The sequence below is a fragment of the Montipora foliosa genome, chromosome 1 (assembly GCF_036669935.1).
Source record: "Montipora foliosa isolate CH-2021 chromosome 1, ASM3666993v2, whole genome shotgun sequence".
Taxonomy (NCBI): domain Eukaryota; kingdom Metazoa; phylum Cnidaria; class Anthozoa; order Scleractinia; family Acroporidae; genus Montipora; species Montipora foliosa.
The window spans coordinates 25,417,176-25,442,175 of record NC_090869.1 but is presented as its reverse complement, the minus strand read 5'-3'; the positions used below and the strand labels follow the sequence as shown (position 1 = coordinate 25,442,175).

Here is a 25,000-nt window from a genome sequence, read left to right as displayed (position 1 = left end):
CACGTGTAACGAACCCACATACTGTTTTCAGAGAGTTCGTAGGACTTGGAATTCCCGGTGGTATAATTGTTATGCAGGTATCCGTGGGTACGTTGAAAATGGAACATCGACTTGTTGTGCAAACCCCATTACCTTGGTGAAACTTAAATAATTTAAATTCACAAAAGAGTGAGCGAGCGAGCGAGCGAGCGAGCGAACGAACGAACGAAAATAAAAACAATAAATGTTTATAAAATAATTGAAATAGTACGCGCACTCTCATTGGTCAATAGCTGTGTTTAGATGAGGGTATGGAGATACGGCTGTGACATCACACGAATTTTGATTGGTTATGTAGTCAGGCGCGAGTTTTGAATGGCTGGTAGGAAATATGAGCGCGTATCAAGAAAATCTGTTTCAACCTAGGAGCATAGTTAATCTAGGGACTGGTTATGAAACCCTGGGAATTTCAAAAGCAGGAACAATACAGTCGCAATTAGATGTTGAACCGACCGTGACCCTGCACAATCTTTTGTTTTTGGTTCGCAAGTTAATTTCGACTAAATTAGTCGAAGCTTTTGATTGGTTATCCTGCCGAAAAAGCGTGTTTTTGTCGGGTTTTGTGCAGGGTCAAGGCCAAAAAAGCGAACAAAAACATGAAACAAAGAAACTTGTCGAGTTTCATAACCAGCCTACATCTATTAACTATGCTAGGAGTAAAACAACTAGCATTTTCCTTTATTTGTCAAATTATCTTTCAGAGACATTTTATAGAAGCAATAGGGGACTTTTTTCCGTGTTTACATAGCCTCATCTAAACACACGGGGGAGTTTGGAGAATTCTCGACAGTTATGCAAAGCCTCGACTGCGTCTCGGGTTTGCACAACTAGGGACTTCGGCAACGTCGGACGGGACGGGACGGGATCGGCGACGTCGACGAAACGTCACCTTAAAATATAACTTTGCACTATCGTAAGTTAGGCCATCTCGTTCGTGTCGTACAATGTGGGCGAAGTGTCCTAAAAATAAATCGGTACGAGCGGTTTCCAAGTAAAAAATTTGTACCCTGGCGTTGTCGTCAAAACCTTAAATTTCACGTAGTTGTTATGCAGAGTAATACAAGAATATTTGCTATAATACCTGCGCACGTGCACAGCACGATTACTTTTCCTCTTTTAACCAATGATATTTTTCTTTCGTGGAGTTCTCATTTACGACCGCGTCGTAGATCGTAAAGTCCCTACTGTCTCGAATTCTCCCAACTCCCTCTCGTTTTTAGATGAGGCTATGGAAACACGGAAAAGGTCCTCTATTGTTGAGATTTCATGCATTGGTGTCAATGATGACTAGTCGTAAGATTGCCCTGGAAACGGCCAGTTACAAAGCACAGCCGTGAGATTCTAGGGGTATGAATTCTTATATTCCCTGTTATCTTTATTCGGTGACAGAGTCTATTGTGAGTGTAATGTGATAATTACGATAGGCTACCGAGTGTTGGCATGATATTTATTTTAAAAGGCAATGCAAAATATACTTACAAGCTCATTAAACTTAAGTGTAGCCCGACAAACATTTTCCAGTGAACACGTTGCAAACGATTCTTAGACAAATCTCTACGAATAAGACAAAAGGTAATGAGCGAAATTAATGGTTATCCTGCCGTCAAAAATTATGCTTTCATTAATAAATACCACTGTATCGTGCCCCATTTCCATCAGATAGGGACATGGGAAAAGCAGTATCCGCAAATCATACATACATGATTAATTGACCACTCCCCATAGGGCTTTTAAGGGCCAATGAAAGGGAATCAACCAAACGACAACTTTTTAAGAACCGAAACAGTTTCTATTTGCAAGTGCAGCCGAGAAGTTGGACCTGGAACTATCAGGGTGACATTACACGACCTTACACGAGTCGTCAGAACGGGTCTTAGGCTCCTGATCTCAAAGCAAGCGCCATGACCACTGGACCGCACTGGTTTGGGCTGGGAGGGTAGCAAGTATGATAACAAAAAGAGCATATCAAGATGAACTACAGAACTGTTGACTCTTGTGGCAACCTTAGGTGCCAATGCAAACTTACAGGTCTGTCAGTGTTGTTAAACTCTGGAAGCTTCCGTTTGCCAGACTATCAATCCAGTTATTCGCGAGATTTCTGTTGAAAAAGAGTAACATCAACTTTATACTGATTGTAGCGGTCGTTGGTTATGACCCTGTAAACGTAACCACATCTCCCAGTTGTGGGGATAAGATTTGAGCTTAAAACAGTTATAGCAAATATATAATAATAACATAGTGCTCTACTCCCTCTGTTCAAGCGGATAATGAGATTATAACTGAAGTTTACCAGTAAATTGCTCATCGTGTAGCTCTGAGTGAAAAGTGACCTGGTTTATTTCTGCGGAACCGCACGCCCAAGTGTGCGATCATCGGTCCTAACCCGTGACTGCAGCCGCGATTCGTACCGCACCAGCATCCCCGGCTGGCTTCGACGTGAGAATGAGCTTTAAGGGAAAGTTTGTGGGCGACATTTGAGACCGACATAAGCGTCATAGGGAGAGAGAAGTATTTTTCAGAAGTATTCGTGGTCATCGTTGTCGTTCTTTCATAGCCTGACTCGCAATGACACATACCCCACGCCTCACTCTCGGAATCGAACATGAAATTTTGTCTTCATTACTTGCCAAGTGATTTGCCAATGAACCGGTCGACATCCATCCACCGCCTTTGTGAAATGAATTTATTAAAGGAGAACTGAAGGCCAAAATCAGCAATTTTTTCAACATTGTTTTTGGAACGCCTAACATAAGTAAAGTTAAGTTTGTGGGGTTATTTCTTCTCGCTTTCTGTTTTTTGAGAAAAAATTACGTTTCGAAGTTGGGCTTTTCCCGCTTTTTCCTTCTGTGACGTATGATATGGGGAACAGAGATCTTGTAATCAAGAGAAACAAGTGCTGCTATGGTTATTTTCGTCGTTGTTTTGCTGTTTCTTCGCGGACTCAATATTCACGACAAGCATGAGTCAAAACACTGCTTCTTTATGGGGCGCTCTCGCATGTCTTCCCCATATCATACGTCATAAGTTGCAAAAATGACCGCTGACTTCTCTATTCTGAGCCGCTATGCTGATGGTCCTAAATCGGAATACAAACAATTTTTAGGTGGAAAAATGACGGATAGGCCAGAAAAAAATTGAAAACATTATTGTGCATGGTCTAAAGTGTAAATAAAAAATGCTTACCTTTGCCTTCAGTTCCCCTTTAACAACATTGCAATGATCTAGACCATAATTAATAGAGGGGAATGGTTATGAAACCCGACAAATTTCTTTGTTGTAGGTTTTTGTTCTCTTTTTTGGCCTTGACCGTGCACAAAACACAATAGTTGTTTACTCCGTACTGAGGAACTAACCAATAGAAACGTGTTGGTTACGTAATTCATGCATATATGGTGTATGAGCGCAAAACAAAAGATTGTGCACGGTCGTGGACTTTCCAACCTAAATCTTGGCATCTTTGTCTGCTCCTTTGATCTTTGCGAGCTTCCAAACCATTCCTCTCTATTAACTATGTCAAGACGTACTAGTTTCAGGGAAACTGAAAAATGAGTATCATATGAAATAACTGGAAGAGAGAGATGAGAGAGTTACTCTGTCCTTTGAGTGGGAAGTCGGTCGTAATGGCTTGATCATGGAAACATATCTTAGTTATCTTCATCCAACTTACAAAACTGAAAGACGCTGAAGACCAGTAAAATTTGCACCCTCAATATTCTGTAACTTATTTCTGGTCAGGTCACTGCAAAAAGAAACCATCATTAAGTGAGGCATTCACCGAAGGCTGGGAAAGACTTCGTCCTATCTGAATCTCGAAAGACTTTAAGCGAAGCTATGCCGGTGGGTGCATTTGCGCATGCCATTATATTCCAATAGATTCTTGCGCAACATAAACAGTAAGGTTATTATGTGTATAGCGAGATTATTGGCAGACTACAGATTGAAGTCTGCCAAAGCTCAGTGAAAACTTAAAACTTCATAAGCAATGAAAGTAACCAAGGCACATGTAGCAGTTTGGAATCGAATTCCAACAGCAAATCTTAGTTTCTTTTTCCACAGAACTTTATCCTCGTTTCTGTAAATGGGCTTTACTTAGACGAAAAAAACCTAAACAACAACACACTTGAAAACCTTGCGAAAACCCTGTTACCCCGGTTGAGTATCAAATGACCATTTTGAACAATGTCATTATTTTACGTGACTATAAAAATAATACAAACCTTGCTACAAACGTAATTAATGGGTTCAGGATTCTTAAAGTCCCTAGAAACTCGGTGGTTCCTGAAGTAGTATACAAAAATTTGGTTTTATCAACGGAGTTGATAATGTAAATTGGCCACCGTACAGAGATTCTAAAAGCTGACGTTTCGAGCGTTAGCCCTTCGTCAGAGCGAATCGAGGGATTATGGGTTACGTGTAGTTTTTATAGTAGAGTAGGAGCTACGCTATTGGTGGTAACATGGCAACGTGAAAAATAGGAATATATTAGTTAAATGAAAAGCGTTCGTTAATACCGTGAGGATTAAGGGTGCCGATTTGAAAGATGAACTTTTGTTCCAGATTTTTGCGGCTTTCCGTGGTACCTAGATGTAGGGAAAGGCCGCAGATAGCCATGTGTTTTTTGGAGTGGTTAGGCAGATTAAAATGGCGAGCGACTGGCTTGGATGCATCCTTGTCATTCTTCTCAACATCGCGAAGGTGTTCGCGGAATCGGTCACCTAGTCGTCTACCTGTCTCACCAATGTATAATTTATTGCATAACGTGCAGGTTATGCAATAAATGACATTTGCGGAGGTACATGTGAAACGATCGGTGATCTTAACAGATCGCTTAGGTCCCGTTATCTTGCTAAAAAAGCAAGTAGTTGAAGTAGTTGAAACGCTTTTGTAGTGTACAGCAACATGGGACATGCATGCGCAATCCCTTTATGCTCAAATATGTTTTAACAATCAAGGAAATAACAAAAGACAAATATTCTTGTTCACTAAGGCAATTCTTAAAAGATATCCAAAGTTTTCGAAATCAATCTGCATTCCTTCTTCAGTGAATTTTGTTGGTGAAATAGAGTATTCCTCTTCATAGTATATCCCAACAGATGAATATACACTTAGTGTATGGTCCCGAGGAAAACAATCACTTTTGTTTCCCGGAGAGTCCTTTGTCTCGGGAAACATCAGGGGCCCGTTTCTCGAAAGTCCCGAAACTTTACGGGCCATTTTCGGGCGTCACAATTTCCTTTGTATCTCAAGAACGGAAATGATTTAAGTCGTCAAACTACACAGTTCTTTTTCTTTTTGTTACCTTTAAAACATGTTAAAAGATCGGTTTTCCAAAACAAGCGGTTGGCAGTTTCACAAATGGCTCTCCGGGCCCGAAAAGTTTTCGGGACTTTCGAGAAACGGTCCACAGGCCCGGGTTGCTCGAAGCATGGTTAGCGTTAAATACCATGGAAAACTCTAGGTACTGATACCTCTTAACCAACAGTTTGCGCTAACCAGACTTCCAGCAACCGGCCCCAGGACTCCAGGGAAAACAAAACTAACTAGTTTCCGGAGGGACCAGACATTAAGTGCTTTGTTATATATTTAGACTTTCCCTTTAACAATCGCAGCAAAACAAACAAAAGCGGGCAACAACTGCGGAATTGTATCTCGGTCGGGATACATTTGAATTTCGTCAGGGGCACGTGACCAAGAATCAACCAATCACAGTGCCCGTTTTCTTGAGTGACACAGTCTGGGTATATAACAATCATTATTGTTATATAGCTGAATTTTTCCCCCAACAGCGCACGCTTTGGTTACTTCGAGGTCACATGGCATCTAACAATAAAACTGTTTCCCGCCAAAAGTCTTTGAGCGGGTAACAGTGCAAAATCTATGACGTCAGAGGGTAACAGTGCACTGTTACCCGGGTAACAGTGCAATGTTACCCGGGAATGTTGACCGACGACCGCCGTTGTCGTTGCCATTGCAGGTTTTTCTTTTTGTGCTATATAACAAATCACTTAATGATTGGTTCCTCGGGAAACAGGACTGATGTTTCCCGAGACGAAGGACTCTCCGGAAAACAAAACTAACTGTTCCCCTCGGGACCAGTCATAAAGTGTTTATTGTCTCGGGGAAATAACAGTTTTGCTCATCCATGAGTGTGCTTTGGAACACTATGAGCACTTCTTGTAAATTTGAAGCAACACGTGGATGGATCATTATATCATATTTGAAGCAATTGAATCTACTCACAGGACTTTTGTGATAATAGGGAAGTCACCAGTGGGAATGAGAGGAAAATTTAAGCTGGAGCAATTGATCCTGAGGTACAACATGCCATTACTTTCATCTCTTTCGCATCTGCATTCCTTGACTCGTCCCTTTATTCCTGCTGAAGAGTATAGTAACTGATAAAAATTATGTTTAATTAAAGAATTTGTCGAAAAAAGGCAAGTTTCACTCCGTAATGTGGCCAAATTAATAACGCAAACCGACTATGCATGACAATATTTTACGATATCAAAATCAAAACTTCTGTCTGGTAAAAAGCTAGACCATAAATATTGGATTCAAGCATTGTGATTGGCTAACCACAGCAAGACCATCATATCATGGCACTGTTGTGACCCAATATAAGGTTAATACGTGTCTGTGACCATATAAGGTCAACGCACGTGTGCTTCAATTTTTTATGCAAAAGAGACACAGCTGAAAAATGGTGGCTTTGAGGTGCTACTAATGTAGGAACGCCGTTGTAATTGTAAATGCTACCCCAGTGCAACGAAAAGCATTACCTGGCAAGATAATTGTTAACTTTATTATTCCGTCTTACCCGAACAGTTACTCTTTTTCCGCTGTACTTCTTCTATAGAGCTGTGGGTTAATACTAGAGGAAGCAAAAATGTCTGTGTTATGGTCAGTAACAGTATAAATTAACAAAACCTCTTATCATTCCTAGAACTATTCCTATAGTAGAGCTTTTCTCACTACGGATTGACTTAGCTAACTTACCAACGGCTTCGTAAAAAGCTTTAAACCCTTTGTCAGAATCAGTGGCATCAGTCTCAAAGTATATCTGTAAATGACGGCCTGTGGAGAACACAGTCTTGCCAGGTGGCTGGTGGCCACACAAACGTACGATGAGGTCGCTGGTCGAATGGATGCCATCTTGAATCTTCACAAAGTCTTTGTCGCATATATTTGAAGGACTAAGATGGAAAAAAGTGAAATTGAGTTTGATTTGTCTTCCAGCTGGAACTTTTATGTTCCACAGCGTGATGGTGTAGTTCGGATAGGACTTCGGAAAGTTCGGACTTGTTACGATTCCATTCTCGCCGAAGATTTGGTAAGGGACTGGGATAATGCGAGCTCCTGTTGAAAGACAAAGAAAACAAGAAGCTAATTCACAAAGAGAACGTGTGTCGCTCAATTTGGTGATTACTCTATGGATAGGATAAAAGGAGAAAGCCATATCCCCGCTATTTGTCGTAAATCTCCCTCTTTCATTGTGACAATGATTATAAAATGCGTTTTACTTTCAACTACAGCTGCACAGCATTTTAATGATTTTGCATATGTATTTCAAGAATAGATCTACCGAGCAAGTTGATAGCAATAAGTCACTATTTTTATTGAAGAGAATTTCCATTTAGACTGATTTATTCAGCAATAAATGCATGCGCAGGTTGTTTAAATTACTAATTGGCACGAAAAGGGATAACTTCAAGGTTTTTCAACTTTTCTCTCTTCAGGCTAGCCGAAACGCATTTAGCTAGACAACTTCCTAAGTATTGTTAACCTAAATACTTTGCATTTGAGTTCTTATCTTTAGAGGTATTTTATGTCCTGGCGTTTAGGTAATATTTTTTCGTTTCGAAAATGCTTAGATTTTAAATTTTGAACTCTTTTTTTGATCAGCCCTTTACCCTACAGGGAAAACAGCTAACCTCCAAGTAGAAATAAATACGTTTCCTTTCTGAAGAAATGAAACTTATGACGAGGATTGCTCTGGTCAAGATGTGGAGAAACAAACATCCCAAAGTCCGCTCATGGACCGTATTCTTTCGTTTCAGAACATCATTTTTAAGTGATTATATTCAGTTCGCATTATTCTTTTCTTTAAAGGTACAATATTGCTGCCTTGGCCCGCTGGCATGGATAAAACCGTGAACTTAGAGGAAATGTCGGCTAAACAGAATTCGGACAAGGTGAACGCAGCCTGTAAATTCCTGTTTGAAATGAAAAAGCATTTTTTTTGTCAGTCTCTGGAATTGCCTCAAGGGCGAAAAAGGAAGAAAAACAATTCATTACCTTTCCCTTCTGTTATGGAAAGGCTCGATAAGTATAGATAAGCTTACATAGCATGATCGGCCATTAACCAAAACGAGGAAGAAATTTCAATACTTGTTCATTTCCGCTATACCTTCACATTCCCTTATCTACTGCATGTGCTATACCGTTCTAATTTTGGCACTTAGATGACTGGTGACTATAGTTTTATCGAACTGAAACAAAAAGAGATAAAAATCAACCGCTTCATGTTATTATATAAACTAAACTTACGCAAGCAGTCAAACATCCAATTTATTTTTCAATTTCCCCGGCCACTTTTGTGTTCGTCTCTTTATCTCTACGATACTTCATGTTCAAGTTCAAGGTTGTTTTACATCGCGAACGTGCTTAGATTTTCAGTCACAATTACTACCACTCAAGCTCTCTGAGTAAATAGTTCACTCTGAAGTCAAAATAGTTGACTTTTATTTTTGCGCACTACGCGATTTTGAAAGCCCCGCCGGAGCGAAATTAGTTTTCCTTCTTGATCTAGCTGCCCTAGGAATGACGGTGTTTTGAATCCGAGATAAAGCGTAAATACGCTCCAGCATGCAGGATGGAAAAAAGATCATTTCCCGCATCATTAATTTGTCATCTTGAGATCTCTCGAGGCAAGTGATCATGAAACGCACCGAACGATTTTGAAAACTGAATCACTCGACCGTTTTGACGATTTGTTAGTTTCCTCGTTGCGTTATATCCTTGAGTTCGGGTATTCTGCGATTTGTCAATATTTTCGCTTTCCTGTTCAGAATAAAAGTAAGCACCCTGCAAAGGTATCAAGCGTTTTTCTTTTTTAATCAAGGAAGGAATGTTTTGAAAAGGCTTCTTGTTTCAGAAACGTTTTGCTGGACAAAGGACAGTGAAAGAAGAAACCGCTTGGCGAACGCTAGATATGTTGGTAGCAGGGCGGTCAGTAATTTTCAAGCTTTCTTTTAAGAACAGGTTCTTTAGTTTCATCCCGGAAAAAGAAAAAAAAAACGCTGATAATCCATTCATGTAAATCTTGGCTGCTATTCCAAAAAACAATTTGTATTAGTGAGAAACAACCTACCAAAGCAAACTGTGATAAAAGCTTGTGTAAGTCCAGTGAAGAAGTATAGCATTCCTCTGTGAAATGACATTTGTTATTTAGCTCAAGTTTTGAGACTCTCCGGCTCTCAAGTTTTAAATGTCGATTTCCTGACCGGTGACACATCAAATAAAAGTAAATTGTTAATACGTTTGGACTGAACAGGGTTCAAATTTTCTGAATCCCCGCTGCCATTAAAACACAGCTGAGATTGGGAGATTGGACGGCGATGACTTTTGCTGCGGTAATATGTGCTCTTTGGTCGGATCAAGTTGTAAGAAATGAGAGACAAAAAAAGAAAACAAGCTAAAAATTGTCTGTTTTAGAAAGCTTGCGATTTATCATCATTTTTGCCGCGGTAATATTTGTTCTTTGGTCGGGATCGCATTGCAAATTAATGAAAACGAGAAAAAAAAGCAAGAAAAGCTAAAAATATACCGTGTTTAGAAAACTAGCGATTTGTTTTCATTTTTATTTTAAGCCTCATCATTAGAAGCAAAGTTCCACGCTTTGATTATGTCAGCCATTTTTGGCACGCGTAACAAATATTAAAACACTGAGATTTGACAACATTTCTTTGTTATTTAAGGCGTTAAAATTCATTTCCCTTTGCTTGATCCAAATGCGAAAATTATGGCGCCTGATGCCAATGCCTTTTTCTTTAATTCGTTAATTATTTAACACGCAAGACGTGCTCGTGGTGCGATCGTTAAACAAACTAGCTTTCCTAATATCCTTGAAAAGAACGCCTTCATTAATTATGCTCTTGTAGTTAAAGACACAACTTAGTCGATTTCAAGACAATGCATGGAAAAACTGTTTTTTCCCTGAGTTAAAGCGGGCAGAATTACAAAAATCTCCAGCGAATCCAGGAAGAATCGATTGGTGATATATCTTCCCGCGGTTAACTATGATTTATGATAGGACATTTTCACCCGGTAAAAAAATAGCGCATTTATTACCTATCGAAGGCAGTGTGTAGCCATGACAACAAATATCACACGTTGAATTGACCAATCATAGGACGCCACTTACTTATAATCTGTACTGGGGCCAAGAGTGATTTGCACGGTCATGACAGCTGCATTTTGCAATGGCAATGTCGTCCTTATTTTGTGGAGCGTGTTCTTAAACAATCTCCCACTATCACACCTAAACTGACAGGTATCAAGTTAACGATAATTCTCACAAACACGTAGTCTGAAGAAGAAAATAAAATAAAAAGATAAAAGAGGGTTTCGAATGAACTTAATCCAGCCTTGACGCTGTCGTAAAAATGCAGTTAGTATAGGTAATCGCATGGGGCCGAGTAAAATTAAGGATTAATATCACTTGTGTTTTCAGAAGTTGCTGAAATTGCCCAAGTCGCGCAGCGACGAGGGCAATTTCAGCAACTTCTGAAAACACAAGTGATATTAATCCTTAATTTTACGAGGACCCATTGCGATTACTTGTTAATAACAAAGAGGGCAAAATTTTCTTAACACTGTTGAGGCACCTCGAAAAACAAACACTCGTTCGTTCGGAAGCAAAACAACTGACAAACAGACAAGCAAGTCAACTTGTTCTTTGCGTCCAAAACGAGTATAGATGATTGTTATTTACATCCATTCGAGAGGAAAATACGAGTTTCATTCGTGAACAACTGTAACAACGATTAAACCAAATGTTAAGCTTCAATTTATTTTATTCACCTGTGCTGTAGAGGTTTTTACCACTTGAAAATACGCATCCGTAAACATAGCAAACGGTTTGTCCAAAGAAATCCACCAAATTTGAGGTACTCGTTCCTCCTGTCAATGGCAAATTGTTCTGTGACCTTTTTTGTTGAGGTGCAAGATGTCGTGGTAAACTGAAAGCCCTTGACGAAAGGAATCATTTTGTTTTTCAACCACACAATCCTGCTACGCCGGGCGCTATGTAAGTCGATCCAAGTTTTAAGCTTTTCATGAAAAAAATCTTTTGCCCTTCTTCTTGTCACTCGAAAATTCAAATTCCAGATCATCTTTTAAAGCTAGTTCTTAATCTTTATGCCTTTTTGACGAATGCAGCGCGAATTAAAAGACAAACTTCGATGAACTCGAAGTTGTTTTGCTCAAACAGAACAAACCAACTGAATGTGGAAGAGGTACGTTCAGCCAATCAGGAGCGAGAATTTTTGGCGCTCGACCAATCGTGAGCGAGTAATTTTGTCCTCTTCTCAAGCAAAATTAAGAAAAAATACCCTCTTCATGGACCAATCAGCATTCAGTAATTTTGCCCTCTTTGTTATTAATCGAAAAATTCGTCGGTCGTAGTTTTATGAAAATCCTTAACTTCTCGTCCTCATTTATTGGCCCCTCTGGATTTTGGCCCAGAGGCCAAAACTCGAGGAGGAAACCAAGAAGACCCCGCGTAAAAAGGGTAAATGTATAGATTGGTAGATATTGTAGGAAGAATCGATCTCGATTTGCTCACCCGTGCGCACGAGGTGACGTGGTATCGGTATTTCTTAAACGGGCGCGCAAGTGGTATTGATATGGTTCTACGGGACCGAGGTGTTTTTGGAACTCGCAAGGAGAACCAAAGTGCTGTTCGTGTTAGCGATTGAAAAATCAAACATTGAAGCAGATCTGATACAAATCGAGTTGCCTGGCTCAGAAATTGATTTTGTCCGGACACAAATCAGAGACAGGGGCGGCGATTTGTCAGACGCAAATCGGAAACAGGGACGACATGTTCAGCATATAATTTAAATGTATCTCAGCTGCCTTTCAGTCATACTGTCTTAGGCAGGGGCAGATGTAATGAAAACTATTACTAGTTATGATAGATCGAAGTCTTGAAGCCGCTTAGAAGAAAGCTGTTAGTAAACATGCGGTCCATTTAGAGTGATTTATTTGTCAGTGTGACTCTAACAACTAAAGCAATGGAGAATTGTGACTGTGGTTAAATACAACTGAGGAATTACAAAAATACAATAGGTTCGTGCCTCAAAATTAGCCAACAAAGCCTAATTACTTTCGGGATAGCTTCCTTGTGCCTAATGAGAATTCTTTCAAGTTTCGGGATAGCAAGCTTATAAAACAGTAACAAACGGACAAATCCCTTTTTTTGTGCTTTTGTTTGAGTCGAATTAACACTTTTCTCTCGCAAATTGAACCGGCTTCGTCTAGAAACCTTTCAAGCGAATATTAATTGTAAGTTCCATCACATCGTAAAGCAAAAGGGTTCAATATGTAACAAAAAGGCACAGAAAATTAAAATCATATTGTTTAGTTTAAGATTTCTTAAAAAAAAACAAATGAACTTTACTGAAGAAGCAGGTGGTTCATCCAATTCCTTATCTACTTGAATAAGTAAGAAACCCCACACTTTTCATTTATAAAGTGGCTGTCGGAAAACGGAAAAGAAAATTGGTCCTTTCACAATTCAGGAAAAGCTGCCAAACGCAATGCAAATTACTTGGATGTCTCTTTATTCACCTTTGATATATGGTAAGGTCCTTCTAAAATAAACTCCAATCGAGGTTTCGTCCAAACAGAGCAGTTGTTTCGAGATGAACGTTCCTTTTCAATTGAAATGTATAGTTTATTATTATGCCTATAGACAGTGAAGACCAGTACACGATCTCCATCTGCGTTTTGAATGGTTTGCTTGCTTTGATCGCGATCGCGCTGAACAGTGCTTCAATTCACGCCATCAGAAAAACTTTTACGGCTTTGCCAAAGACTTTGAGGACGTTATTGTTGAGTGTAGCTGTCTCTGATCTTGGCGTCGGGTTACTGGTTCAACCTCTCTACTTGGTATTGCTCGTGTTTAAGACAAAAACAAAAACCACTGAAAACGATCCAACAACGAACATTTTAACGACGACCAGTAAGATTGTCTCATTTCTATTTCCCTGTGCATCAGTTTTAAGTGTGTTGGCTTTGAGCGTTGATAGATTCTTGGCCGTTCATCTTCACCTTAGATACAAAGCGATTGTGACTCGTAAGAGAGTTGTTGCCGGAGTGACCTCAATCTGGGTGCTAAGTGTAATCATTTCACTCCTTCCAAGTCGTTGGCCGATCACTGAAGACTTCGCAGTTTACATTTTTGATGCCGCTATTATAGTTGCATGTCTCGTGGCTACAACAGTAATTCATTGCAAGATATACACAATCGTGAGACGCCACAGAAATGCAATTCGCTCACAGCAAGTGCCAAAAACGTTACCGCAAGACGTTAAAAAGATGGCTATCGATGAACGACAAAAACACTCATTCCTTGGCACATTCTACATATATCTCGTATGCCTGGTTTGCTATTTGCCATACTGTTGCATAATTATGGTTTTCAAACTGTCTCCAAGAAGCACTGCTTTGTTAATTTTGACCCGCTGTTCTATAACGCTTTTGTTTCTGAACTCTTGTCTAAACCCATTGATTTACTGTTGGAAGTTGAAGCCCATTCGCAGTGCTGTTGTGGGAATACTGCGAAAAGTGATTTTTCCGAGAGCCTCGGATGGTGAAGACTCCTACTTCAACTTTGTAGAAAAGAATGGAAAAGAACATTTGAAACTTTGTTCGCGTGGTTAAATATTTGTTACATAGTGAGAAAAATGATTCAAACATTTTCTGTTTTTCGATGAAAGTACCATTTTATATTTGCATTGCTGTCAAAAACACACTGCGTGAAATTAAGGAGACATATACTAGAGACGTCATCAAGTATGCTATAGTCAACAGCGCTAAGACGAGTAAAAGAGGGAATTTGTTAGAGAGAGAAAGAGAGATCTGGAAGCCTGCAACTCAACAGAATAAAGTCGGAAAGTACTAGGTTGTCAAGGAAAACAATTGTTTGGTGTAGACAATTAATAACCTCATCTCATCTCTGGAAACCCTTCACAATAAACAGAGTTAACTGAATAGAGTGTAATGTTAAGTGCTAGATTTCTATCCCATATGAACCATGTGAGCCTTAGCCCTACTGATGGAAATGGGCCCACACAAGGACAGAGAAAAACTCTGACCGGGGTTGGAATTGAACCCACGACCTTCGGGTTAGATCTCCGCCGCTCTACCGACTGAGCTACAAGGTCAGACGGGAGCAGGCCGTAGGAACTGAAGATGTTAAAGTCACGGCAATGGACATGTACAAGTACAAGGAAAGGTTACGTTTATACAAACGTTGGCCGTGTAGCACGTATATTTTAAACAGAGTTAACTGAATAGTATGTGGGTTTGAGCAATAGTGAAAGAAAACTTTCATACACTTGTAGAAAAAAATGTGGTGTTTGACAATAGTGAGAGGCTATTTTAAAAAGTACTTTCCAGTTTCTTGAGTTTTGGTACCAACCATGCAAGATAACGCTTTCCGATAAAACTACCTCTTGATTGAATTTCCCGTGCCACTAAACAGAAAAGCAATTGCAAAACGACGAGGACGCCTGGCGTTTTATCAGCGTGAAAGGGTTTTCATGGTTTCAGAGTGGGAGAAACAGCATAAGGAGGGGGTGAAATGACCAAAAGTAGGGACAAGGGGAAAAACGGGTCAAAAATGTTGGCAGGAGCGAGAAAGGGAAAGCTGGCAGGAGGGAGAGCTGTACGAGGGAGTAATTTTATGGATTTTCTTTTTAAACTTGAGTGATGCAAAAAGGGCTGATACTCTTTTCGAACTTGACCGAGAAAGCATGGAATCAAACCCGAGACATGGTTACCAAACATCTTTGTGATTTTTGCTACATATTGAACATCTTCATGGTCTTTTATCTGGCGCTTAGAAATATCGTTACGTTTCTGGCTTCAAATTACCGCTAAAAATAAGCACATGGTTTTCCAAAGAAAGTATGTTCACTCAATTTTAAAATGAAGGCCAGCGAACCACGTATCAACGTATGGTTAGCTACGTGTGATTATAGTGGCGATGGTTGCACAGGAATATTATAACACCTAAATCAATATGTCAAAACGACAACATAACTTCAGCTAGCTTCTAGCTTGTTACTAAAACGCTAAAAGAGTTTCCCTTTACCACGTCTTCGAAGCGTATAACTGAAAAAAATGTTCATTGAGGACATCACACCTTATCACAGTTGTAGAAGCATTGACGAGTAGAGAGGCCCCGGAAAAAGAAATTGTAGTTACACGCCTAAAATTTGGTCAATTCATGAATTTTTTTAAAAAAAAATTATTTGCTGTCGGTTCCATACAAATACTGTAATTTGGTCTTTGGCAGGTAGTGCATCAGCTGGTGCATTGACACATCAAGTGTGCTTTCACTGTAAACACGATATAAAATAAGTAGTCAACCCGGTGTGGAACCCTTTATAAAATCAAGGTATTTTACAAAGATGCCATATTTCATTTACTAACAAACAATTTGGAGTGTAATTAATATGGGTGTACATGTACATGTTTAATAGTGCACCATGAATAGGCCATTTTGCAGTTCTTTTACTAACTGACCTAATTGTAACCTATGAATGGCAGTGAGGCTGCCAATGACCTTGTATTGATAAAGACCTCACTGCTTTTATCATGTAAATTGTGTTATTGTAATTCTAATTAGTCTACATTAACATTAGAAAAGCACAAAGGTTTGTAGCACGCGGCAAGGTCACCGGAAACCTCGCTTCCATTCTTAGGCCAGGTAACCTCCAGCTACAATTGTAAAATGGTTTATTAATTGAAAAACCTTAAATAACAATGACCACAACCAGGTCTTCTGAGCCCGCGAGACTGAGCACCGCTAGCAAACCATTGTTTTAACGAAAACCGCTGGTCAACAACCTGGTTCTGGTCAGCGTTGTCTAAGGTCTTCCCTATTAATTAGGCACTTGGGAGCAATTAACCTGTACTGTATGCATATCTCAATTGTCATCATTTCGTCTTGTAGAACTAAACGGGTTAAAAAAATTTTCTCGAGCTGATTTCACTCTATACGTCACTTGACATAATATTATATATAAACTAAGTTGTTAGGTGCACCTAAAATTTAATTTGAAGGCACTCCTAAAAGCAGTTAAAGTACAGTTTGACCACTTGGAGTTTGTAAGAATATGTAACATACCGGTTTTTCATTTGTGCCTGTTTAATTCCTTATTAGCTACAAGTGGGTCACTTTGCAAGTATAATTTGTTCTGGAAAATAGGCCTTACATAATTCAGGATGACGGCATATGCAGCTCAAATTAATTCACCACCAAACCTCGTTTTCAAAAAATTATTCACCTCGTCTCTCATGTTCGAATACTAGGCTTGGTGGTGAAATCAGCTAGTCAGACGTCATCACGCATGAGGGCTATTTTGCTTGCCATCCAGCAGGTGTTTTCCATATTAATTAATCTCAGTAAATTTTTAAGCATTAAAATCACTGTAAAATCTCTCACATAAATGTCAGTGGCCTCAAAATTGACATCTTACTAATTTCATCACGCTCTTTCCATTTCTGGCATCTATTTGTACCACGAACATGATGTTGACAAGGTCACGTGACACGGTCATGCAAAAGGGCCAGGAACCCATGACCCGGAGCCTACAACTCTACTGTGTTCGTGTAACGGCGTTTTCACAGACCGATTTATTTTTAGATTGAATTTCCCGCGAATGAGACTCCCACAGGAGCCCGATGACCAATGACAAGAAATTAAGCTGACGTCATAGGGTCACCGAACCGGAACTGCCTTTGTTTTTTGACCTAATTCGCGGGAAGGGCTAGTCTAAAAATAAACCTACTTGTGAAAACGTCGTTTCACAGACGCTGTATGGAAGTTGCAGGCTCCAGATGGGCACCTGAAAGGGCCTATCAAGTTTGCCTAAAGGTATTGTAGACATTTTTAGTTTTAGCTGGAAAACCTTCAGTGCGCTCAAACCTTTGTGTGCCTACGAAAGAGAATGAGATTGGCAATATTAATCATCGCTTTATTTTAGAGTGGTTTTCAATTGAGTGTCGAGTCTCTCAGTAATTGGTTCAAAGTTCTAGCGCCACTTTTTCAACCAGTCAGAAGTGAAACCACATTTTCCCGCGCTCAGTGTGTCGGCTACGTGTAATTACTTCGAGTTTTGATTGGTTTACTGGATTGTCACCGTCCTTTTTGATTGGCCAAAGTAATTACTTTGGTTTTGGGTCTACGACACTCAATTGAAAATCGCTCTATTTACAAACTCAACACCGTGCGCCTGATTCATCGACGCAGGTCTTCAACTAACCACTTCAAGCGGTATCCAAATTTTGGCTGTGGTTGTCGAAAATCAACATGATCCATCGTCCAGTCATTCTTATAGCAGATGTGCATATCACCTCCACACTAACTTCCCGAAAAGTTTTCATTTTGAATTGTTTCTTCCACACGGCCCTAAATGTTTGTTGTCAACTGCTATTGCAGGATGCCTCGCTGTGAAATCATTTATCACCAGCATAGAGAAGTTCATCTCTTCAAAACACAACTCTTGGACAAGAAAGACTTTTCCCAAATCCAGTGGAGGTGAACGGTAAAAACAAGTGATAGGTACACTACTTCTTGTTCAGGTTCTTTTCACAATCTCACGTCTAGCTTTTTCTCACATATCGATTTATTATACCGAGAAGACAACAACCAAGAAACGAAGCCACAAAGCAAATGGAATAAACTGTGTTCGTTTCACTTAGTAATGGTATTACGCTACGTCATTCCAAGCTGAAGCCAATTAAAACACACAATATAATCGACATATCCCTAGGGATCAAACTGAAGCCAATGAAATCGCGCGATGAGGGCAGAAAGTCCCAAGGAATTCTCAGTTCTACTGAACTTCGATGAAAACAAACCTGAATTTTCAACGTTAGTCAGTAGTTTTCGTTAAGTTGTGATGGGTGTGCGATATTCGCATTGCTCACAGACCTATCACTACTTTATGAAACCTACTGACTAACATTCAAGACAAAGACGAATCAAAGGAAACACAACGTGTAAATATATGAATTTAACCAATGAAATTGCGCGATTTAGGGCAGAAATGACCCAAGCAAATCTCAATTCTACTCAAAGTCGCACGTACCGATAAATTACGGTAGAACACCGGCGCATTGAACAAGTTCTTCTCAACCTCTTAAAATGGACGTTTGGTTTGTTGCTATAGCAACGGTGGCAACGTTAGATCACAGCTGAGATCAGTGCATAATTAAGCCGAATGCTGATGTCGTCGTATGTCCAAGGCCTGTAAAACTATGCGATCTTGGAGCGTCTTTCACAGGCGTTCTTTTGCCTCATCCATCTTTCCTTGTTAACTATTGCGTCGCGAGCCAAAATAAATAACTCTGCGTAGGCAGGATTGTGAGAGACTGCTGAAGTCGAGCTTAAAAGCCATCCCCTGATATCTGCCCTTGGACAAACACCTCAGTAACCGGCCGATTAGAAAATGAAATTGACGATACATTGGTCTTCTACTTGTTCATAGTCACACCACAACGACTTCGAAAAGCGCAAAATGTTTTACAAGTGGAGTTTGAAACACTTTGTGTTCTTACAACTCTCAAAATATTTGAAAAAAATGTGAATTTGGTTTTTGCATGATAAGGAATAATTATGTAGATCGAGGAAGATGTTGTCTGCCTTGGTCTTTGAGATCTTCAGATAACAGCTTCCCTGCCCCCCCCCCCATTCCGATCATTTCTTGCTGCGTTTAAACATCATTCTGATTCTACTGCTTACATTAACTTGTGCAGCCCACGTGAACGACTATTGAGAGTAGTACAGGTTCAATGGCACGAGTATGACAACGATATTTGTTACAAGTTTCTCCTGAACACTGAGGGATACTCCGATGCTATGGTTTTGTCGGTTAAACTGAATGATCGTTGGGAGCTTGTCATTTGTGGGTTCTAATGTTCCCGTGAGGAATGAATCAACGTTGAAATGATATATGAAATGGATCATATATGAACTGCGGATATGAAATCAAGTGAAGCTATGATCCTTGCAGTTATGAACGCAATTTTTGCATCAAGCTTTCTGGACTCGTTCTTTTTCTTGCAGCATCGAACGCATTATATCTATAATGAGCATCTTTTACCCTTAACCAATAGAAAATGTTTTATTGAAGAATTGTGTACGTGTCTCTCATGCATAATTATCACAAAGCTCATTTTCCGCTGAAGTTCGAGTTGGTGACACTGTTACAGACACCTGCCAAACGAAATGCAAACTACTTGGATGTCTCTTTATTCATCTTTAATTTACGCTAAGGTCCTTCTAAAATAAACTCCAACTGAGGTTTCGTCCAAACAGAGAAGTTGTTTCGAGATGCACTTTCCTTTTCAATTGAAATGTATAGTTTATTATTTTGTCATTCGCAACACAAGTTTCGTGATAAACGTGAGCCGGGTTACTTCATGATCAGTTGCTCAAAAAGAAAGCTTTTTAAATTTTGCTTCAAGCTGAAAGATTAATTAGTCCCGATATTTATTTAAAGTGATGGTTTGTCGTCTGCATTTTAAATGCTAATTTATGTTTTTGACGCACTTCAAGATATCAGCCTTTTTTAGTTCTGAATCAGTCCTCCCGTAGATACCAGTCGCATATATGAACGAACTGGACAAATTAGCCTCAGGAAAAACCGATAATTGCTCAGACCTTAAAATTTCTCTATAAGTTTATTTTCACACACTATGCCTATAGACAGTGAGGACCAGTACACGATCTCCATCTGCGTTTTGAATGCTTTGCTTGCCAGGGCCGTAGCCAGTATGAGGCAAACCGAGGCACTTGTCTCGGTCATTTTTTCTTGATTCGTTAAAATAAAGCGTAATTCCAGTGTTGTCTTCAAAATGTACTCGTCATAGACACCTAAAATACCTACGAAGAATATTTAACGATGGACGTTGCCTCAGTCATAACTTTTTTCTGGCTACGGCCCTGCTTGCTTTGATCGCCATCGCGCTGAACAGTTTCTCAATTCACGCCATCAGAAAAACTTCTACGGCTTTGCCAAAGACTTTGAGAGCGTTATTGTTGAGTGTAGCTGTCTCTGATCTTGGTGTCGGGTTACTGGTTCAACCTCTCTACTTGGTAGCGCTCGTGTTTAAGACAAAAACAGAAACCACTGAAAACGATCCAACAACGAACATTTTAACGTCGGCCAATAAGATTGTCTCATGATCTATTTCCCTGTGCATCAGTTTAAAGTGTGTTGGCTTTGAGCGTTGATAGATTCTTGGCCGTTCATCTTCACCTTAGATACAAAGAGATTGTGACTCATAAGAGAGTTGTTGCCGGAGTGACCTCAATCTGGGTGCTAAGTGTAATCATTTCACTCCTTCCAAGTCGTTGGCCGATCACTGAAGACTTCGCAGTTTACATTTTTGATGCCGCTATTATAGTTGCATGTCTCGTGGCTACAACAGTAATTCATTGCAAGATATACACAATCGTGAGACGCCACAGAAATGCAATTCGCTCACAGCAAGTGCCAAAAACGTTACCGCAAGACGTTAAAAAGATGGCTATCGACGAACGACAAAAACACTTATTCCTTGGCACATTCTACATATATCTCGTATGCCTGGTTTGCTATTTGCCATACTGTTGCATAATTATGGTTTTCAAACTGTCTCCAAGAAGCACTGCTTTGTTAATTTTGACCCGCTGTTCTATAACGCTTTTGCAGTTTCTGAACTCTTGTCTAAACCCATTGATTTACTGTTGGAAGTTGAAGCCCATTCGCAGTGCTGGTGTGGGAATACTGCGAAAAGTGATTTTTCCGAGAGCCTCGGATGGTGAAGACTCCTACTTCAACTTTGTAGAAAAGAATGGAAAAGAACATTTGAAACTTTGTTCGCGTGGTTAAATATTTGTTACATAGTGAGAAAAATGATTCAAACATTTTCTGTTTTTCGATGAAAGTACCATTTTATATTTGCATTGCTGTCAAAAACACACTGCGTGAAATTAAGGAGACATATACTAGAGACGTCATCAAGTATGCTATAGTCAACAGCGCTAAGACGAGTATCGTCACCAGCCACTGAATATTGTCACAGCTTAAAGTGTTATTGTTTAGACTCAAATTTGTAAGAGAGAATTTGTTAGATAGAGAGAGAAAGAGAGATCTGGAAGCCTGCAAATCAACAGAATAAAGTCGGAAAGTACTAGGTTTTCAAGGAAAATAATTGGTTGGTGTAGACCATTAACAACCTCATCTCATCTCTGGAAACCTTCACAATAAAGACCTCTTAATGCTGGTTTTCAGCAGCAAGTGATTAATTAATATGAATTTATGTCTGATAGTCTTAAGCCTGTTCCACTTGTTCCATACAAAATCATGAAAAAAAAGAAAGAAATTCAAAACAAGGCGCTACGCATAACATTCTAAATTAGTTACTCGCACGTACACACAACTTGCAAAAATTGCACTCTTATTGTTTGAGCCATAGTGAACGAAAATTTTCATACCCTTGTAGAAAAAATGTGGCGTTTGACAATAATGAGCTAGAGACTATTTTAAAAAGTACTTTGCATTTTCTTGAGTTGTGGTACCAATCATGCAAGATAACGCTTTTCGATAAAACCACCTTTTGATTGAATTTCCCGTGCCACCAAACAGAAAAGCAATTGCAAAACGACGAGGGCGCCTGGCATGTTATCAACGTGAAGGATTTTTCATGGTTTCAGAGTGGGAGAAACAGAATAGGGAGGGGGGGGGGGGGGATGGGTTGAAATGACCAAAAGTGGGGAGAAGGGGAAAAACGGGTAAAAAATGTTGGGAGGAGAGAGAAAGGGAAAGCTGGCAGGAGGGAGAGATGTACGAGGGAGTAATTTTATTTATCATATGGCCCGTACGGCCCCGCGCGCGCTTTCATTGCAAAACTATTAAGAAAATGCCCGTATGAGAGCCGTACGCATTGGCGCGAGCAGGGCCGGAAAAAGCCATACGGCCCTACTAGGAACACGTACTGCTCCGTGCGATGCAATTTTAGGCGATTTCGTCGCTTTTAAACGTCGAAGTAATTTACAGCTAGAAAAGCAAATGCAAACAACATATTAGATAAATTTTCTGTGCATATTTTTGCTTTTTATTTTCTCCCAACTTCATCTTTTGAGTGCTCTTAAATAGTGTAAAGAGCCCATATGATAAACTCGGTCCGTACGCCATGACCTCGGGCCAAACATTTTCCCGTCCGGTCCTCCCACTCAGTCATTAAGTACCGGCATAGAATCAAACTCGAGACATGGTTACCAAACATCTTTGCTACGTATTGAACATCTTTATGGTCTTAGAAACATCGCTTAGAAATATCGTTACGTTCGTGGCTTCAAATTAATGCTAAAAATAAGCACATGGTTTTCCAAAGAAAGTATGTTCACTCAATTTAAAATGAGGGCCAGCGAACCACTTATCAACGTATGGGTACGTGTGATTATAGTGGCGATGGTCGCACAGAAATATTAAAACACCTAAATCATGCAATATGTCAAAAAGACTCAATATAACACAAACATGCCATATTTCATTTACTGACAAACAATTTGGAGTGTAATTAATATGGGTGTACATGTACATGTTTAATAGTGCACCATGAATAGGCCATTTTGCAGTTCTTTACTAACTGACCTAATTGTAACCTACGAATGGCTGTGAGGCTGCCAATGACCTTGTATTGATAAAGACCTCACTGCTTTTATCATGTAAATTGTGTTATTGTAACTCTAATTAGTCTACATTCACACTAGAAAAGCACAAAGGTTTGTATCAGCAGCACTTAACAGCAGCACCTGTAAATAGCTAACTGGTTTGCCTCCGGCCAGTTGGGATTCTTAACAGTTGTTGTTGTTCTGTTCCGTCGTTTGGTTGTGTTTCATTGGCCCTGAAAAACCCCTATAGGGAGCGTCAATTAAGTATGTATGTTTTTTTATATTCTTTTTTAGTTTTCGTAAAGTAGTGATGAATGGTCTGTAAGTAACACGAATATCGCAGACCCATCACAACTTTACGAAAACTACTGACTAACGTTGAGGACGAATCAAGTTAAGTGGCTCAAATCAAAATGTAAAATTAAAAAATTCACCCTCAAATGTAAAAAGTAGTGAAGAGAACACCCAAAAGAATAACTCTGAATGTGCGTTTTACTTTGTAATAATTTTGTTGTCTTTTTCAGCCGGAACGTGAAAAGGTTTGTTTCGGAAACCGGGACGACCAAGTGTCAGCGAAGGCAGCCCAGAACGGTCCAAAGAATTGACAAGGATTGAAAAAATGTCACACTTAACTCCATTGAAAGTAAACAAAGCATTTTTGTTTATTTTGTAAAAAATCTATAGAGGTGCAACAAAATACTCTCTAAGAAATTTACAAGAAATTCATGCAGCACAGAAAAATCTGAGACGGACGAGGCTGAAGAAGAATTGTTTTTTACCCTCTCAGTGACCAACACCTGATGAGCGCCATAGAATAATTAGTTCCCGTTGTTTATCATTAGTCGTTTGCAATAAATTTGTTTAAAGAAGCCTCTTTTATATTTAATGTAAGCTTAAGTTGACAGGCATTAATTATACCAAGTCACGAGGACAGTTGTTGGCCTTATTTTAAAGTACAAAATGAAGAGCTAAAATAGCCAAACACTTGGGCACAATGGAAGACCATGCGAATGTACAGGCGATATTCATTGCAAACTTCATCTTAAATATTTTTTTCGCTTTGGTTGCGATCATCCTGAACAGTATTACAATTCACGCGATAAGGAGAACTTATGCGTTAACAAAACCTCAGCGGACATTGCTGTTAAGTCTCTCCATCTCTGATCTCAGTGTTGGTTTGGCGGCTACACCCGTTTTCGCCGTGTTGCTTGCCATTGTGTTAGAAGCAAGACTAAGTGGAAATGCAGTAGCTTCTTACGCACTCAAGATTTCTTCTTTTATTGCAGATCTTAGTTTGTACGCTTCAATGTTAGGTGTGTTGGCTCTAAGTGTTGACAGATTCTTGGCCGTTCATGTTCACCTCAGATACGAAGAGATAGTGACTCATAAGCGAGTTCTCGCCGGGGTCATCATAATTTGGGTTGCTAGTACAGTTCTTTCAGTATCTAATTTGTGGATCAGCATTGCAATCAGACCTCATTTGCACTTTAATGCAGCTTTTATTCTTCCGTGTGTCGTAACTACGGCAATTCTTCACTACAAGATACATTCGATCGTGCATCGCCATAGAAATGCAATAAATGGTCAACTAGAAATCGCACAAGATCAACACCAAACGTTGGCCAACATGGAGCGAAAAAAACTGTCAGTGAAGGGCACTTTCTACATTTATCTTACGTGTTTGGTTTTATATTTGCCACGCGCTTGCATTTGTGCTGCTCTTATAAAATATCATGAAAACACTGTTTTATTGATCTTGTATGTTTTTTCGTTAACATTCTGGTTTCTGAGTTCATGTTTAAATCCGTTAATTTACTGTTGGAAGTTGAGGCACATTCGACATACTGCTGTGGAAATTCTGCGAAAGACATTTTTGAAAGCTACAACAGACACCGAAGAGGGAGCTCCCTAGCATTCAAATAAGAACTCGTTTTATGAACGGTTATCTTTTTAAAAAATTCTGTATTTCATGAAAACAATGAAAGAACACTAAGTAAATTA

At 39.5% G+C, this 25,000-nt stretch overlaps 3 protein-coding genes and 1 pseudogene across 5 annotated transcripts in view; 3 read left to right on the top strand and 1 right to left on the bottom strand.

Moving 5' to 3' along the window:
• LOC137994781 (uncharacterized) overlaps window positions 1-9,803 on the bottom strand; it is a 23,726-nt gene extending 13,923 nt beyond the window's left edge. The window contains exons 1-7 of the mRNA XM_068840380.1: window positions 9,413-9,803; window positions 7,039-7,398; window positions 6,860-6,913; window positions 6,280-6,418; window positions 3,707-3,778; window positions 2,066-2,137; window positions 1,519-1,593 (exon numbers count right to left, since the gene is read on the bottom strand). Of these exons, the coding sequence (XP_068696481.1) occupies window positions 1,519-1,593; window positions 2,066-2,137; window positions 3,707-3,778; window positions 6,280-6,418; window positions 6,860-6,913; window positions 7,039-7,398; window positions 9,413-9,482 (842 nt within the window). The 5' untranslated portion in view covers window positions 9,483-9,803. The remainder of the gene's footprint in view (window positions 1-1,518; window positions 1,594-2,065; window positions 2,138-3,706; window positions 3,779-6,279; window positions 6,419-6,859; window positions 6,914-7,038; window positions 7,399-9,412) is intronic.
• A 2,814-nt stretch (window positions 9,804-12,617) lies between these two features.
• Window positions 12,618-15,517, top strand: LOC137976553 (adenosine receptor A3-like). The gene has a single exon (XM_068823938.1). It carries the CDS (start codon window positions 13,009-13,011, stop codon window positions 13,987-13,989), a length of 981 nt encoding a protein of 326 aa, XP_068680039.1. The 5' UTR covers window positions 12,618-13,008; the 3' UTR covers window positions 13,990-15,517.
• A 2,253-nt stretch (window positions 15,518-17,770) lies between these two features.
• Window positions 17,771-25,000, top strand: part of LOC137976536 (melanocyte-stimulating hormone receptor-like) — a 7,660-nt gene continuing 430 nt past the window's right edge. Inside the window, exons 1-2 of one of the 3 annotated variants that reach the window (XM_068823920.1) lie at window positions 17,771-17,899; window positions 23,524-25,000. The exon at window positions 23,524-25,000 is cut by the window's right edge and continues 430 nt beyond it. In XM_068823920.1, coding sequence (XP_068680021.1) covers window positions 23,994-24,911 — 918 coding nt within the window. In that variant the 5' untranslated portion in view covers window positions 17,771-17,899; window positions 23,524-23,993 and the 3' untranslated portion in view covers window positions 24,912-25,000. The other 2 variants (XM_068823926.1, XM_068823912.1) reach the window with 2 other exon arrangements.
• LOC138011839 (adenosine receptor A3-like) lies at window positions 20,038-21,611 on the top strand (annotated as a pseudogene).